The sequence below is a fragment of the Dermochelys coriacea genome, chromosome 5 (genome assembly GCF_009764565.3).
Source record: "Dermochelys coriacea isolate rDerCor1 chromosome 5, rDerCor1.pri.v4, whole genome shotgun sequence".
Lineage (NCBI taxonomy): Eukaryota > Metazoa > Chordata > Testudines > Dermochelyidae > Dermochelys > Dermochelys coriacea.
In genome coordinates, this window is record NC_050072.1 from 115,518,437 (window position 1) to 115,537,124 (window position 18,688).

General features: G+C 40.3%; 1 protein-coding gene across 1 annotated transcript in view; it reads right to left on the reverse strand.

Moving 5' to 3' along the window:
• The window catches only part of ELAVL2 (ELAV like RNA binding protein 2), a 146,720-nt gene that overhangs the window by 61,508 nt on the left and 66,524 nt on the right, over nt 1-18,688 (reverse strand). The window contains 2 exon segments of the mRNA XM_043514973.1: nt 6,991-7,234; nt 9,650-9,740. Of these exon segments, the coding sequence (XP_043370908.1) occupies nt 6,991-7,234; nt 9,650-9,721 (316 nt within the window). The 5' untranslated portion in view covers nt 9,722-9,740.

Genomic DNA, 18,688 nt, shown 5'->3' on the forward strand with positions numbered 1-18,688 from the left:
CAGTGGATGATTGTAAAAACACTAAAACCTCTTGGAAGAGCGATTATCTGTCTGATGTGGGTGCCACTGAGGCTGGGGTTTGCCAAGAACCAGCTGGGAACCTAACAAACCTTCATTTATTAGCATCAACAATCCACCATGGTCAGAGCAGTTTTACCCATCCAGGAATTTGTGCCATTTCCAGCAGAGTGTGCAGGAGAATTTCCAGGGTATCCACCACCTGCCATAAGAGTTTCTCAAAGATGCAGTAATCAGGCTGGGTTGGAACAGCGAGATAGTCGCTTCATCTGGCAAGATGAAGTCACCATAGAAATAGGTTGCTCTCAGCTTCTTGCACATTATCCTGGTCAACATCTTAGTTTTGGAGAGTGAATGATGAATTAATTGACCTTCCTGAGATCTATGAAGGGAAGGAGACCTAGGCTTGAGGCAGACCATGAGATGCAGCCCTTCTGTTGGGATGTATTCCACATGGGGCCCAAAACAACCAAGACTGTACTGGATATGGATAAAGTGCTGCAGCCATAGGGAGTACCCCAGAGGGTGTTACTGTCAAGTGGCCAGATATTCTTATAGGGGTGTGCCCTGGACTACCTAGGCAAGTAGCTCAGTTTGTAGATAGCGAATGTGGCACATGCATTGGAAAAATTCCTCAGTCTTCTCTGATGAGGAGGAGGAGAAAGTATCTCTTCCATAGGTGGAGCTTCTTTCAGGAGTTCTAGACAGTCCCGGAATATCTTGGACCAATAGTGAGGTATACGATATGGATGGTTCTGGAGCTAACGGATTAACAGCAACAGCTGGTTTACCATCATTCAATCCCCTGTACTATGAACCTCATGGGTACTGAGAGCATCAGTTCTGAAGTTGTTTCTTCCACAACCGGAAGCATGATTGGTACCACAGCAGTTGGGGAGTGGGGTTCTGATGTTAGTGTTGGAAGTCTACGTACCAACGTCTTTCATTGCCGAATGCCAGGGCAGAGAGCTGTGACACCCATGGCATGCATTTCTGTATGAAGTGGGCCAGTACATGGTTTTACAGAGCTGAGTAGCTTGAGGACAGCATAGCATGGGTGAGGAGAAAAGCTTCTTTGAACAGCACTGAGGTTGTCTGGAGACCTTTCAGGGCAGAGAAATCAGCGGGATCTGTTTTGGGCCTAAAACTGCCTCCTAGCTATGATCTCCATGGTATCAGTGAGCCATTTATGTTGCTAGTCACCCTGAGATCAAGCATCCTTCCTCTTTCCCCACAGGAGTGGGCTGAAGAGAGGAGGATATCCCTCCCTGACTCTGAACTCAACACTGAAGGAGTCCTGCAGCACATGGTGAATCACCAGCTCACCAGAGCACTCACTGAAATGGTCTGCTTCAGTTGGCGGTTTTCTCCCATCCAGGAACCAAAGACACCCTCACAATTCTTTAAGAGAAAGAGCTTCAGGCACTTCTGAGGGCCTTTTTTATAGAGCGTGTGTGTGGTATATGTGCTTACCAAGGCTAAGAGGCAGCATTTTGAGTGCGTCATTGATGGGAATAAGCTGCCTTGAAGAATGGCTAGGATTTATATCCTGGAGACTCCAACAATTCCTTGTAAGAGGGGTCAAGTGGCAGGACACTTCCCAGACTTTAAGGGTTCTTCCTAACTTTTTTTGTGGGGGGGGGGGGCCCGCAAAGGACTTAAAAGGTGAAATCTAACTGGACAATGCAACTAGAACCCCAAATACAACAAATAAGCAAGGCAACCACCGTATACTGCAGTTGGCGGTAAAAAGGAACTGAAACACAGTTGCAGCCTCTCTGCGCCCTTAGCTACAGACATCAGAGGTATGTAGGGCACTGGCACTGCTCCAATGGACAGTGCTATTCAATGAGATTCCCATCTCAGGCCCATAAAGTGGGACACACATGGACAATCACTAAAAACAGATACCTAACATGCCACTACAAACATTGCCCGGTAGTTTGCACACAAGATCTCCACTTAAGAATTTGAAATTTCTTTTTTAAAGAAACTATTATAGCAACACAATTTTAACAAGATGCACAGAGCAGAAATAGATCATTCATTAAGTGTCCAACAGACAAGTGCTCTTTCAGCAATAGAAAGATGTAAAATGCTAGTTCCTGTAGCTCTGTGGCCTTGTGTTTTACTAAAGTGCCAGTTAAACAGCACCCTCTAAAGCAGAGTAACAACTATGAAGCCTACATGAAGACATTATGGTGAATATATGTGGATGCAGGATTTAGCAGTAAGGGGCAAAAAAAAAAAAAAAAAAAAAAACACCATCCCAAAAGATACTGCTTACGCTGATTTTAAGCTTATATTCCCCCCTTGCACTCCTTTTCTCTTGCTCCCCCCAAATCCATCCTTGTGTAGACAAGCCCTAAGTCTAGCCTCACCCCTTTGTGCCTTCCATTAGTATTCTAAGGGTTGCCAAACTGTGGACTCATCTGTGCTCTGTGATCCACACAACACAATTTGATGGTGGCCAGCTGGTTTGGGACATACACAGGGCCTAATCTCATTCAGTCATAGCTTGTAGTAAAGTTTAAGCCTTTGTGCCTTGAGGACCTGCCTACTTTTAAGGCACTAAAGTCTCAAATTTTCACCTGAAATTCCAGCTGTATGACCTCAATGAATTTAGTGCAACTTTGGCAGAGTTTAGCAAGAAGTGAGACCACTAAAACATTAAAAGCCTTTCACCCTAATCAATGCATTTCTTGTAACAAATACCTTGTTTAATATTTTAACCATCTATGGTGGGAATACATGGAAAGCTCACAGAATATATAAGAAGCTAGCATATAGCATAGCTGAAAAAAGCGGGGGTAGGTGGGAAATGGGTGGAGGTAGTTACTAGCCAAGAAGAGGAGTACAACAGGACAGCAATAAGTACTGTACCCCAAATGGAAGGCTGTTTGAGTGAAAATACATTTCGTTTTTATTTTAGGTCCAAATGGCTTATGTGCAAAAAATATGGTTTTCACCAGTATACCTACCAAGACCAAGATTGTGTACTGTAAACAAGATTCATCAAAGATTATCTCCCCTTGGAGTTCTCTTCTTAAAGAGATTGAATTCCCACTTTACACAGCCCCTCCTTTTCACTACTTGGGTACATCTGGTATATGGCTGCTGTCAATTCTCTCATGACATCCCAAGCAAGAATCATTAGCGCAGCAGTGAGGGACAGTTAGGATTCCTAACTGGGGACTCTGCCTACTTATTTGAATAAGAGGTCCATCCCCCCACCCAACCCGCCTGCCTAGTTTACAGGGGGTGAAGTTCCCATGCCTCTGCAGGAACAGTAGCTTATAAATCGGGGATTTATGCAATTCTATGGCTGCGAAATTTAAAACATTGTTTCTAGTCCATATACCAGTGGATATCAGCGTTCCCTCTAATTTTTTATGTCCATGTGTGACACACAACTTTCATATTGGTGCACATAAAAATTCATGTGGTGGGGGTAGGGCCAAGGGGTTCGGAGTGTGGGACGGGGCTCAGGACTAGAGCAGAGGATTGGGGTGTGGGGGCTGCAGGCTGCGTTACAGAGAGGACTCCCCCGAGCAGCTCGGACCAGGGAAGAGGTGCCTCTCCCGCTCATGGCAAGTCCATGCTGGGGGAGAGGCATCTCTCCCCGCCACAGCCCTAAGCAGGTCTTAAGCAGCTGCACAGCCACACAGCTTAGAGGGAACATAGGTGGAGATAGCACTGAACTCAAATGAGCATGCAGCAATCCACGTCTGTTTGAGTCTCTGCACAGAGCCTGAAGAGGTTAATAGCCCCATTCATCTTTCAGTGCTTCAAGGACTCAGCCATTCTGTAGCTGCAGAAATTTGGCATTTTTCCAATATATCACAAAACTCAGTATTTCTGACATGGAGTTTGTCAGCATCCCGCTGCAGCAAAATGACATTTACTATTTTTTTGCCCAAACCTTACTGCTGCCACATCTTGTCACAGACTCAGACTTTAAGGTCAGAAGGTACCATCATGATAATGTAGTCTGACCTCCTGCACATTGAAGGCTACAGAACTTCACACACCCACTCCTGTGACAGACCCATAGCCTCTGGGTGAGTTACTGAAGTCCTCAAATCATGACAAAGACTTCAAGTTACAGAGAATCCACCATTGACTCTAGTTTAAACCTGGAAGTGATCCATGCCCATGCTGCTGAGGAAGGCAAACCTCTACCCTCCGTCCCCCCCCCCCCACACACACAGGGTATCTGCCATCTGACCAGGGACATATTGTTTCTGACCCCAAATATTGGTATATCAGTTAAATCCTGAGTATGTTAGGCCAACCAGCCAGACACTGGGAAAGAATTCTTTGTAGTAACTCAGAGCCCTCCCCATTTAATGTCTCATCACCCGCCCTTGGAGATATTTACTGCTAGCAGTCACAGACCGACCACTTGCCATTGCAGCCAGTCTCATTATACTATCTCCTCCATAAACTTATTGAGTTCAGTCTTGAAGACACAAAGGTTTTTTGCCCGCACTGCTCCCCTATGAAGGCTGTTCCAGAACTTCATTCCTCTGATTATAAACCTTCACCTAATTTCAAGCCTCAACTTGTTGGCCAGTTTATATCCTCAGAGATTCCCAATAAGAGAAGTTAATTGACTTCCAGTGCACATTTCTTGAACTTCTCCATGGAGCTAGGCAACAGGAGGTCAAGGACCTGAATGTTAGACTCCAGCTTGCAGCCAGGGAGGAGTAAGGGAGCTAGAATAGGCTGGCCAACTAGAGAAAAGCAGCAGCAGCCGCTGCCCTAAGTGATGAGCTGCTGAAGCTCCCCTTTCCCTGAAACACATGGAGGGAGGGGAAGTCAGACCACCTGGGAAACTCTGCAGGATCCAACACTGGGGAAATGGAGCAAAGCTGCCTGGAGCACAAAGTGGAGAAAGAACAGTCCTCTTTGAGGATGAGACTTTAAAATCTGATTAGTATTTTGAACCGTCGTTTAGGGGCATGTATGTGGAGAAGGAAGGAAACGAACTGCAGGATGATATTTCACAGCACTAGAATAAACTAACGTTGTCATGGAATTGGGTCCATTATAGTCAGACAGAACTAGGCTGGAGGAAGGCAAGCCCAGCTGCAGTAGGGATGGTGCTACAGGCAGAGCACAGGTATGGTGTGATGCTGAGAGAATCCACTTTTCCCTCAACAGCTACTGGCTGGCTGCCAGGAACCACTAGTTCCCCACTCCACCAGCAGCTGTAGCATGGCCGCTGTTGGGTAAAATGCCATTGGAACAGCAGAGTCAGGAAGGAGAGCATACAATCAGTGCAAATGGCACCTGGCCAGCTCTCGGCAAAGGTGTGTGGATTCCTTTCCCACATATTTATCCTCTACCTCCTGACATCTCCATTTCCTACTTCAGTCACAGCTAGGTGCTTGTGTCCCTAAAGCTAACTTTCAGAATAAAACTGGGACCTCTGCCTTTCTACTCCACAATGCTGCTCGGTGAGCTCTTAATTATTAGAGCTGGTTTAAACAAAAAACCACACACCACTGAGAAAGTTTGCCAAAATTTGAATTTGGGCCAAAAAGAGAGAGTCTTGATTTGAAAAATTTCCACCAGCTTTACTGGGTACATTAGAGAAAAGTCTCCCCTCTCAAATCAAAGTCAGCAAATGGAGGTTCGGACCTTACAGAGAGTTCTCTTTAAAAAACATCCAAGACATCAAGAGGTCCATCTGTAAGCGTACTAGAATACGTAACTGGGAAAAAATGATTTAGCTGACAATCACTTTAAAAAGCTGGATGTGGAATACTCAAAAATCTTTATGCAAACAGGCTAGTCCTTAAGAACCGGAAAGTTAGTTTTTACACAAAAATTCATCTAAAAACATGAACTCTAGCTAAAGCTTTGCTACAGCCATTGACTAGTTCAATGCAGTTCAAATACTTCTAATTTTGCATACATTTTGACAGTGACAAAAAAAAGAATGGGATGAGAGCAAACAAACTTTGCAATATAGCTTTGTTTTGTTACTTAAATATATGCATACACATTCACCCAACAGTCTGCTTAAAACAGGGGTTCTCAAACTGGTGGGCCATGACCCCTCAAGGGATCACAAGATGATTACATGGGGGTCATGAGCTCAGCTCCAGGGAGCTGACAGCCCTGAGTCCCCATTACATGTAAATTAAAAATGGGAGGGGTGTAATTTAATGGGGGAGCACACTCAGGCTTGCTGTGTGAAAGGGGTCACCAATACACAAGGTTTGAAAACCACTAGCTTAAAAATACTTGGAAAGTTAATAGCCAGGTGTATGGCTTTTAATGTCTTCATCCTGGATGTGTGACCTGTGCAACAGAACTTTTCAACCTATGCTAAACAAAAAGTTAAATGAAAAATGCTCCATTAGTCTTCAGTTCATGTTATTTGCAACATCTCTCAGCCAGAACAGAGATAGCATGTACCGAGGCAATATTTCTAATAACGACTTCCAAGTTTTATTTTCCACCCAAGAGACTGTAGCGACTGAACAAGGATCTCACCCACTCTTTTCCCACCGAAAAATAAGCAGCTTTAGATTTAATTTATCTCATTGGACAGAGGGGAAAGGGAGAGTTAAGTTGTGCTGTTCCACCTGGGCTTAGTGCAAACCAAAGTTCCAACTGAGTTAATCAAAAATACCCCACAAGTCAATGATGTGCAGTTATTTTATCTTTTCACATCTCAATATCCTTTCCAAAAGCCTTTAATGTCCATCTCAGAAAGCATTCAAAGGCCCTCTTAGCATTTATATTGCTCATTTACCAACTTGGATGAAATGCAAATAAAAACCATTTAAAATTCTTCATAAGTGAGAATACAGCACAGCTAATATCTTCAACCTAGCAATATACGTATCGGCTTCTTCCATCTGAATCCCATAATTCACAACAGCTGAATGTTATGCAAAATGCTGGTTTAAATAGCATATTGCGCGTATGCGCATATGCAAAAATTACAGTTCCAACATGTTATTTTGTCTCTTACAAGCTTGCAGGACTCTATCTCCCCAATGCTTCCAAACAGACTCTTCAGCTCTTCTTGTGTCATATTTTGGGGAAGGTAGTTGACTATTAAATTGGTCTTGCTGTCCTCTGTGTTCCCAGTGTCAACTGGCGATGAGCAGTTGTTGTTTATGGTGGTTGGGCCATTGGCTGTGTTATTGCAAGTTGGTCCATTAGACAGCTGTGTTTCCATGGCAGCAATTACCTGCTAAAAAGAGAAAATAAGAACTGTCAGAATTCATATTGCATGATCTATTAGAGATTCCAGCCAAGAATTTAAAGACGTGTCATTATGCACAAGAGGTTATTTCCAGGCTTCCAATAATGCCTCTACAAAAAAGGAATTTTTAATTGTTATGCAGTAAGATGTTTAGAAATGTAAAGGCAAATAAGGTTGTTGCTAAGATATTTACTAATGGTACTTCTAGAAAGCGTCAAATTAAACCACAGAAAAACGTAATTTTACTACACATAGAAGCAATCAGCCTTTCAAGTACGGGAATTATTATATATCAACACATTTTAAAACCAGTTACTAAGCACTAACATTGATAACATTGTAAACTGTTAACAACTGAGCACCAAAATAGTACGGGATGCACTTTTAAAAAACTGCATGTACTCTTTTGGTTACTTTTCCTCTACTGAAAACAAGTTTAACAATATTCCAAGACTACTTCTGATGAACATTGGAAGAAAACAATTAATAATCCCTGATTTAAAGGTGTTTTAGAGAGACAATGGAAATGTTGGGATGGCAACGGGAACTCTTCTTCCTTGATGATCTAAGGCCATTTTTTTCTGCACCTCTATTGGTCAATAATAGCTTTTAAATAGCACTCAGCATTCCAATAGGATACCTACAGTCCCCCTTCTCCCTACCTCTCAGCTCCCCTGCTCCAAAAAAAATACATGGCTTAGTACTTACTGTACTTATTTTACCCATAAATGAGTGATGATACAGACTTATTTCACCCCAAATAACTGTATGGACAACTCACAGATGCAGAAGAGGTCATTAAAGAGTCAACGCTTGCCTAGATGATACCAGAGATCTATTCCAATTAAGTGGGAGATCAGATATCCGCTGCATGGTAACTATTGGCAAGACAACTTTTTAATGGCAGCCACTGTATCCAACTTAACTATCTATCCATTTACAGAACTAGCTACCCAGGACAGTTTCCAATTCTAAATAGAATGTAAAAGTTGGTCAGGTTTATTATCTAATAAAATAGGTTCCAACATTAAAAAAAAAGACAACCCTAAGCACAAAAGAACACTTTCAGAAAGATAATTAGTGCTCAAATCTAACTTTATGCTGGTTTCAAAGAGGACAGGTCTCACAAAAACCTTATCTAATAAATCTGGAGCTTAAGTAGCCATATTCTTTTATGAAGTCAATTGTTTTCAAAGCCTGTAAATTTGATTTTAAGTGAGCAAAAGTGTCTTCAAAGTAGGAGATTTAAAGCCCCATGAAACAGTTGTGAGTTTTGGTGCTTTTTTTTTTTTTAATAGGTTAGAAGTAGGACAACTCCTGAGGATATTTACAAAAATGTAGAAATAGCGTATTGCCCAGGAGGTTGCATTTGGTGCAAAACAGAAAGCAGTAATTATGTATATTAAAAACATTTCTTTCCATTAAAAAAAAATGGATCCAGTTTTGCAGAACTGAGCTCCCACTAACAGCAACATTTTCTTCCCTCCTGACAAACTCTTGTGGATTAACCTGGTCCTGGCACTGTATTAAAACAAGCCTGTGTCAAAAGACAAGAACGTAGCTGAGGCCAATTAAACCAAAATTACTATTCAAATGTAGTATATTCTGGCGGAGTGGGGTAAGCCACAAATACTGCATTCTGACTGAAGCTCACTGGGTTTGCGTTTAAATTTTGAAGTGTTCATTGATCGAAATTAGCAAGGACAACAAACAATTCTCACTTAATTGCACATTTTATTTTATGTTCAGGAGGCAAGAATGAGATCCTAAGCCAACATTCAAGTGAACAGCTGCAGTAGCCTGGATACACTGAAATTACAGCATTCTCAGCTATAGGACCATCTGCTCTGAATCAAGTGATACTAATATGTTATATTTTACGAATAACACATATTCCATTGATAGGTTCAACAAGTGTTCACAGAATAGCAAGCAAGTCTTTCAGCAGTTACTGAGTAAGTATTTTTTCAGCCAGAAAAAATAGTTTTAAAAGTAATTTACAATTTTAAAACAATTTTTATAGTAGGAATTGTAAATAACTTAAAAAAATTAGTAACCAAAAAAATACACACAGTGTACAGGTTTTAAAGAACTTGTAATTTAGTATTCAGACCATACCAAAACAGTTTTATTACAATTCTACTCTTCAGTTATCCACTGGATATTTTAAATCGGTACAAAAAACTATTTGTAATTAGAAAAAATTAGTGTGGTTTAAATTTCTACAGATTACCATGAAAAAGAAGAGTTATCATAACACACTGTTCTGGGCCCTGACAAAATAGAGATCAGCCTACAAACTATATTGAAACATGAAAGCATATACAGTAGTGTTTGGTATGGCCTCAGCACTATTTTAACATGTTAAAAAGTAGCCTACAGAATTAAGAAAAATCCCCAGACCCCAGTCCAAGGCTCTGCTGCCCACGAACCACTTCTAAGCAGAGAAGCCACATCACACAGTCTGACTGCCATGTTTGTTTGGAGTTGCCGTCTGCAATATGGACCCAAAAAGTACCGTATGTTAGATTAGCAAGATAATGCAACAAATCAGTTTGTACAAATTTACAGTAATTGTATTTATATTCCAAGCACGTCCATGCGTGTGGTTTAATTGAATTTGAGGCAATTCCAATCTAATCTTTCCAAACTTTGTTAAAATATTTTTTTCTCTTGTATGAATTGCGTTTTTAAAAACAAAACGGCCTAATTTAAAGGTAGTACAAACTAGTTACCTCTGCACCTAGCCTGGAAACTACCTTAAAACCACACCATGTCTAAAAGGAACCACACCAGAACATGGTTTTTTTAAAATCCTGTAACAAGGAAGGGAGAAGGAGGGAAACATAAATGAATCTAGTTTCAATTAGAACGTACGGTGGTCATGTACTCTTAAAAAAAAAAAGAAGAAGAAAAAAAAAAGCTCCATTTCACATCCTCCCACCATGAAAGTCACAACCCAAGCCAAACCGTGCTCTGCTAGAATCCAGTCTATTCTTAACCCTGGAACTTCACATCAAAAAGTGAGTTAAAATTACATACAGAAGCTTCGCTGCTTCAGCATAGGTTTACTTACAATAGCCCTATTGAAACAGTTAGTATACATAGATAAAGCAGCAGCAGAGTCGGTCAGCATTTCTCAACTGGAATAATGGACCAGTAAATAGGAATGTTAGAGAGTATTATTGTCCCCAAGCATAACTGAACTTTTTTAAATATGCAAATCGCAAAACCCAGCAGAATTTGAAATTAGCAATGCTAGGAAGCCACACAGACATGGGTAATGGGCCATTTACAACATATTACAACTTGCCCAATATTAAATACAGACACAATCTTGGCATTAAACCAAAGTAGGAAACCGCTGCTTTTTTGCCACAACTTTGGCTGTGCTAATCTAGCCCAACTTCTTTACTCAATTCATATTTGTTAACAGCATATATAAATCCAAAGATTGTTTAACCCAGCCACAGCCATAAGCAATTCAGCTTTGGAAGGTTGTTTTCTGCACAAAGTTTAGAACACAAGGCTACTTAATTTTTTAAGTAACCCATACAGAGGAATTCTGATTTTCCTTTATTTCAGATATAAAACTTAAAACAGTGTGCTTGAAAAGTTAAAGCTCATAGTCAGAGTTGTACCAGTAGTAAATATTTAGTGTTCCAATTTAAAAGCAATACCTGTATCTTTGTATCAATTACAGGTTTAATAATCTTTGAAGAGACCATTTGAGATATTGTGTTTAGTCTTCTCACCCAAAAGGATACTACATAACTCAATCTACCATGCTGTAAATCCTATCCTATAATGACCCATTTGCAGACTGAAGGGCAAGTTAAAAGAATAGTCACATACACAAGAAATGCTCCATATAAAATTCTCAGCATACATCTCCAGTTTGGTCCAGACAAACCTGATCAAGTGTCTTGAAGGACATAGTTGTTGTCATATCATATCTTGATTTATAATAGCTTGTGTTCCACTGCTCTGAAGTTCTAAAAAACTCACTAAGTTTACACAGTTGTGTCACAGAAGCAGGAAACTTTAGGATCTCATCACATCTAAAGTTGACTGCACATGCAAAGAGTTTTACTTTGACCATAGAAAAAAGTTACGCATTTCAAGTAGTCCCTCTTCAGACAACAAGTTTGCTTAACACATGCTTTCTTTGATGGTAGAGATGCATTACATAAGAATCTCACAGGACTATCATTGGGCAATGCTTTATGCTAGCCAATAATTGAATTACCAAAACAATTTCTCAATGACAGATTTTGCTCTGCCACCTGTTTTACAATTCATTTCACTCATTACCACCAACCCCATTATACAGACCGTTCCAAATCTCAAGTTTCCTGGAAGAATAAATCAAGATTAGCCTTTGCAAGCCACCAATTTTAATATGTTTTTAAAACTCTAAGTTCTGGTTAAAGAAATAGCTTTTAGTTACATTTTATGACTAATGATTTCCCTCAGCTCTTCCATATCAACACATAATTAGAAATGTTTCAGAGTAGCAGCCGTGTTAGTCTGTATTCGCAAAAAGAAAAAGGAGTACTTATGGCACCTTCGAGACGAACAAATTTATTTGAACATAAGCTTTCGTGAGCTACAGCTCACTTCATCGGATGCATTCAGTGGAAAATACAGTGGGGAGATTTATATACATAGAGAACATGAAACAATGGCTGTTACCATACACACTAACGAGAGTTACCACTTAAGGTGAGCTATTACCAGCAGGAGAGTGCGGGGGGGGGGGGGGGGAGAAGAGGACCTTTTGCGGTGATAATCAAGGTGGGCCATCTCTAGCAATTGACAAGAACGTCTGAGAAGGGGGGGGGATAAACAAGAGGAAATAGTTTTACTGTGTGTAATGTCCCATCCACACACCACACAACAGAACCACTAACCCAGGAACCTATCTTGCAACAAAGCCCGTTGCCAACTCGGTCCACATATCTATTCAGGGGATACCATCATAGGGCCTAATCACATCAGCCACACTATCAGAGGCTCGTTCACCTGCGCATCCACCAATGTGATATATGCCATCATGTGCCAGCAATGCCCCTCTGCCATGTACATTGGTCAAACTGGACTGTCTCTACGAAAAAGAATCAATGGACACAAATCTGACGTCAAGAGTTAACATTCAAAAACCAGTCGGAGAACACTTCAATCTCTCCGGTCACATGATTACAGACCTCAGAGTGGCTATCCTTCAACAAAACAACTTCAAAAACAGACTCCAATGAGAGACTGCTGAATTGGAATTAATTTGCAAACTGGATACAATTAACTTAGGCTTGAATAGAGACTGGGAGTGGATGGGTCATTACACAAAGTAAAACTATTTCCCCTTGTTTATTCCTCCACCCCACCCCCACTGTTCCTCAGACGTTCTTGTCAACTGCTGGAAATGGCCCACCTTGATTATCACTACAAAAGGTTCCCCCTCCGCCCTGCCCCGCCTCCTGCAGGTAATAGCTCACCTTAAGTGATCACTCTCCTTACAGTGTGTATGGTAACACCCATTGTTCCATGTTCTCTGTATATATAAATCTCCCCACTGTATTTTCCACTGAATGCATTTGATGAAGTGAGCTGTAGCCCACGAAAGTTTATGCTCAAATAAATTTGTTAGTCTCCAAGGTGCCACAAGTACTCCTTTTCTTTTTGCAGAATTAGAAATGTTAACTCCCATTTTGAAACTGACTAGACTAAGTTGACCATTTCTTTAATAAAATTTCTTTCAAGTTTTACCCCAGCCCCCAGATTCCCTTTAGGAAAGGTCTTTGGTTTTCTATCATCATCTTCTAAAATATCTTCTCTCCCCTACTGCTGTGTAAGAGGCCCACAGAAACTAATCGATCAGGAGAAAACCAGTGATACAGACTATGCAAAAAGGGATAAACGCCATCTTCTTTGTCTCCCCTAAGCTATTCATAATCAGGCAGGGTTTTTTTTTTTTAAATATACCACAAAGTCAGGTTTTTTTAAATAAATCTATTTTAAATTAAATTTGAAATTATGATCTCCTATGTTAAAGGCACAAATTTATTGTAACCTATTTTATTCATTTAATTTAAATTAATATAGAATAGTCACGCAGTCCAATTTGTTGCCAATGGTTTAAAGACAAATGTCAGACCACTAGCTAAGTGGTCAAAGTCACTAGCTAAGTACCAGGCACCAGAGTTTGTTGAAGTGCTAACACAACTGTTCACAGTAATAGCCTCATCTGCAGGTGCAGAGAGAATATTTTCTTCAATTTCAGTTTATTCCACTAGTTCAGTTCAATGACTAGTTCATTCAAAGCTGAGAAAGCAATTGAAAGAAAAAGCAGGAAAGTTTCTCTTCCAATTTATGAATAAAAAATTGGATCTGACAGGTTGAGACCTTCTAGTTCTAAGGTCCTGAAGCACACAATGACCAGAGGGAATCAGTACAATTCAATGGGTGAATTGTAATTTTGTATTAAAATTAAAAAGAAATTACTGTTTTAAAATGCAAACATTCTGCTCAACTTTTTTTTTTTTAAATGTATCCAGCACATTTCAGGTAGCTCTATTTAACTAAAATGATTTTGAAGTGTTTGTGTGCATTTTTAATTGAATTCCAATTTCCATCCCAATATAGCCTGACAGGGTCACAAAAAATAATCAAACAAGAAATGCATCCCTATTTTTTAACGTAAGAAGGATAATGTAAAAATTAATATGAATATTAGCTATAACTGTTTAAATAAGTATATATATAGTGTGTCATCCTGATTCGCAAAAAGGGAGTACCAAATTATTCTCAAATGGTTGGTATAACCTCTCTTTACAGAAAATAAAAAGTACAGACACAAAACAAGATTAAAATAAGATTTTCTGCTAAGATTTAAACCATAATTAAAATTGGTGAATTACTGTACTTTGATTCAAATCAATCTACCCTTTAATCAGTTCCATTAAACAAAACCTCTGAGATCCTTCAAAAACAGTATCTAATATTAAGGACTTGGCTGAAACTCAATCCAGGTGATACCAGTAGAATGAGACATGCAACCAGAAGAGATGACAAAGATGTCAGTCCATAGGAGTTCAGATTACTAATGGTGGTTGAATATCCTAATCTATAAGCTTGGGAGTGGGAGGGGAGCGGTCTGGCTAGACCAAAAGCCAACTCTACATCACGTAGAAGCAATGGTCAAACAGGGTATTTTACAGACTTACCCCGACAAATAGATACAGCCTTTTCTTTTGAATACAGATTTTAATATCTGTGCCGAAAAAGGGTATCCTATCAATATGCAACACCTGTGCTTTAGGACCTGCACTAGTTAAACAATGTTCCTCTGGATGCACATTTAGATATTGGATTTTTGACCTATAAAATCCAAAATGGTCCAAGACCAGCCTACCTGAAAGCATGTCTCTCACTCACTCAGTGATATGCTACCACAACATTAGCCATCCAAGACTACACTGGATTCTGCCTTGACAGAGATCATGGGTGGCTGGTAGGGTGCGCTCCATAATGACCCAAGAGATCTGAAAGCTGACCCACTCTTGGTCTTAAATAACCCAGATTTCTTGACCTTCAGGATACATTGTAGGGTCCATTTGTTCCATCTGGCCTCTAAAGAGAGGTAGGGGAATGGAGGCATAAACCAGTGTAAATATCCCCTTTTGGCTAATGTTATACTGGGTGGGAGAAAAGATAACATGACTGCACTGCATTTTGTTTTATATTGACTGGCAAAGTGATCAGAGCCTGAGTATGGGGCACTTATTTCCTTTTCAATTTGGATGAAATAAAATAAAAAGGTACACTAAAAACACAAAAAACTCACACACTGGGTCCTTACTACAGTTTAAGACCAGATGGACAGCATCTCTTCCCTTCTGACTCATTTTAGACTACCACCATTGCCAACTCTGGTGGTAGTATAAAGGCAAAATTTGGCCGTGAACGTTTACTAGCATGGGCACAAGATCTGCTGGCATGCCCTGTGCTAGGACTTAAAAATAAATAAATAAATAAAAAAGTGTACTTGCAAAGTGCCAAGCACTAGATTTTCATCAAGTTGCCACATATTTGTTAAAAGTACAATTTTGTCTTGTGCTCTTCCTTTGTAAATCAGTCTTCAAGGATATTATTAAAAAGAAAGGAGCCCTTCACATCAATACTCAAATGAAGACAAATAGGGAAAGACAAAAAAACCTGGTAATTCTAATCCTTCAAAGCACAGATAATTGAAACAAGAATATTTAATGGTATTCTAAATCCTTTGCGATATTGCAGATGCACAGCATTTATTTGTGCCGGTCTATGAAATCCATTAGAGAAACAGGATGGGAATTCAGCCTATGCAAGGAATACTATGGGAAAGGTCCTTTAAAAAGATTCTTCGTGGATACAGGCATATAGGAACAGGGCACGGATCCTCTCAGAACCAAGAGCCTTGACCCTCAAGTCATGGAAACAAGGGTTGGTAGTGAAGGAAAGACCAAGAAAAGCAGGGGGATAGGGAGTGGAGGAGTGCACAATTCCTTTAAAAGAAAGGACCTCCCAAGATAAGCATGGTCCTATCACTCTCCATGCACCAGCAAACCTGCCTGGGAGGAAGTGACCCACTTGTGCTAAGCAAACAGAATTCTCTCACATCTTATCAAGTATGTGGATGGCAGAGTATGACAACTACAGCAATATAAAAGATAGGTAGCCCTAGGTATCAATCATGCTCAATGGGAGGTTTGCTAGGAACTTATTTAAGTAAGAGTATCAAAGTCATAGCTGAGCAGCAGCCTATGGTTTTGGTATCCACCAATTCCAGTGAGGCAGAGTAATATAAGAGACAGCTCTTGTAAGTTTTACTGGGCTATGTGCCTCATGTCCAGGATCTTTATGGTTGTTTCTTCGGGAACCAAGGTAGAATGTCCTCATTTCCCCCCCAGCCCCAACTATACAATGGGGGAAATTTACAATCTGTGTATGATAATAGCCTGTAGAAGAGAGGTAAGTACGTGTTATTTTTTATTGTCACCCACATGTGCTGACCACTTCAATAACAAAAATCTCGAAAGTATTTGGGTCCCTTAAAATCAAGGCATTACACAAGCACAAACAAAAAAGGACACAAGGGTAGAGAAAAGGTAAAAAATGCTGTCAGTATGTGCATGTTGCAAACAAAAAAAATCATTTTTTCCCCCCTTCATTTGTAGGTTTTGCTGCATAGATTGAGTTTTTAGGAAGATCTGAATGGGGTAAAGTTGGTGGCTAGACACACAAAGCATTCCAGGTGTGAGCTTAGAAGAAAATGGAGACAGCAGACTACCAGTGTAAAAGGTGGAAGGGTAGGGATTGTGCTTAGGTCAGCAGCTGAGTGACTCCGGGCCTTAAAACAAAGGACAAGTTTGAAATTTACACACAATTTTAATGTGGGATGCTTTGGAGAGGCTGATCATAGAGGGCAAGCAATGATTATTTTGGCTAAAGTTTTTAGCCAGACAGAAAACAGCAAGGTAACGGGGAAGTTCTTGGGGTGGGGGGGGAGAGGAAACCTGAATAAAAGGAATCATCATAAAGGAAAGAAACATTCAAGATTATGGGAGTTCACCTACAGAATTAGGAAAAACCCAAAAGTGCTATGGGACACTCAAAAGATGAATTGTGCTAAGTAGCGCAATACTAACATTGCTGTTTGCAACGTTCTACATATCAGTAGCAGGGAAATATGCAAAATAGTTAAGGCTACACCAGCAAAGGAAAGGAGGAAGAAAAGGATTTATAATACCCAAGGCAAGCATCTTCAGGGAACAGTGAAGAGGGATACCAATAAATGTTTCCATATGTCCACGTAATAAGCTTTAGAAGTGAATAAGAATCCTTGGCATCGGAAGACAAATGTAGCTGGCATTTCTAAAGCCCAGTGCATGAGAATCAATGATATATTCTAACTGCTTAAGAATAAAGTTAAAAAGGAGAGAAAGCACAAAGAATTCCTTAAATACTAGCAAAATAAGCATGAAGGTAGGAAACCCAGATTGGATATAATAAAAATCAAGTTGTTACCCAGATGCCATCCAGAAACCATGAATACAAAACACAAAGACCAAGGAATAGAACTAACTGGTGAGATCAGCAATCTAATATAAACCTGAACTTCACTCTGGGATATTATGGCATCTATTTTTTAAAATAATTGCTTGTCTGAACCGCCTATTTCTGAGGAAATGAGGACAAAAACTGCTTAACTTTCCTATACAAATTTAGGCAGCTCAATACCCCTTCATCCTAAATAACAGTACAACAAAGTTGAATATTCCCACAATGCAGGAGAGAAATGAGACCATACGAGAATGTAGAATAGACACGCTGAACTTCAAGAAGGGAGATTCTAGCTTACTTCAAACATATTCAATATTACTTTTTTTTTCTAGTTCTTCATATCTGCATGGAGACGTGTGGGCTCAGCTATTGGAACTGCTTAATTCCCAAAAACAAAAGCATCCGGAAGTTAAATGTGATCAAATGACATGGTATGAACTTTAAGCCAACAAAGACTGAAACCCACTGCAAGTGATGTGAATGGGATTAAACATTCTCTTTCACCTGCCAAAGTTTAAAGATAGCCATGAAAAATTTTGCCTTTGGCTATTCTTCAGAGTCAAACAACAACTCAAGGACTCAAGTTGTGCACCTTTTCCTTATTAGAGAGGAAGACTGATTGTGAATAGGAATTTTGCCTGCACAAGAATTACAAGGCTGTGTAAGCAGACAAGTTTGTGGGATCACCAAAGCTAAGGGGCATAGAAGTGAGATATCCCCAACCCCTATGAAGTTGGCTTTCTGGAATGAATCATTCAATAATCTGAACCTCTTTGTTTGAATTTGCTAGCCAACATGAACAGTCACTTGCTTCCAAGATTTTCTAGCCCAAATAAACTATCAACAGGCTTCCTTCAACCGGATTTTCCTTGGATTTTAAAAGCATGATTATGGGGGGTTGGAGGGGAAGGGGGAAATGAACAGACCTTAAAGAACTGTCTGCTCTTTATAATTCTAGATTACTTGGTGTCATTGCAGAAATTTACAGAGTAAGCAAAGTCTTCTGTTCTTACTCATCTAACAGTCTCAGTCTAGACAATGGCTTCTGAACATGGACAAGGTGGGTGAGGTCATAGGTGCTGACTTCTGGTTTTGCCAATGGGTGCCCTCCCAAGGCCCCATCGCTCGCTCCGTCCCTTCCCCGTCTGCCCACCGCTCGCTCCTCTCCGTCCCCTCCTCCGAGCACCTCTGCCAGTTTTGGAGGGAGGCTATTCACAGTAGAGAAAAAAAAAGGTGGGGGAGGCAATATCTTTTATTGGACCAGCTTCTGTTGGAGAGAGACACAAGCTTTGAGCTTTCACAGAACTCTTCTTCAGGAAGAACTCCGTGAAAGCTCCAAAG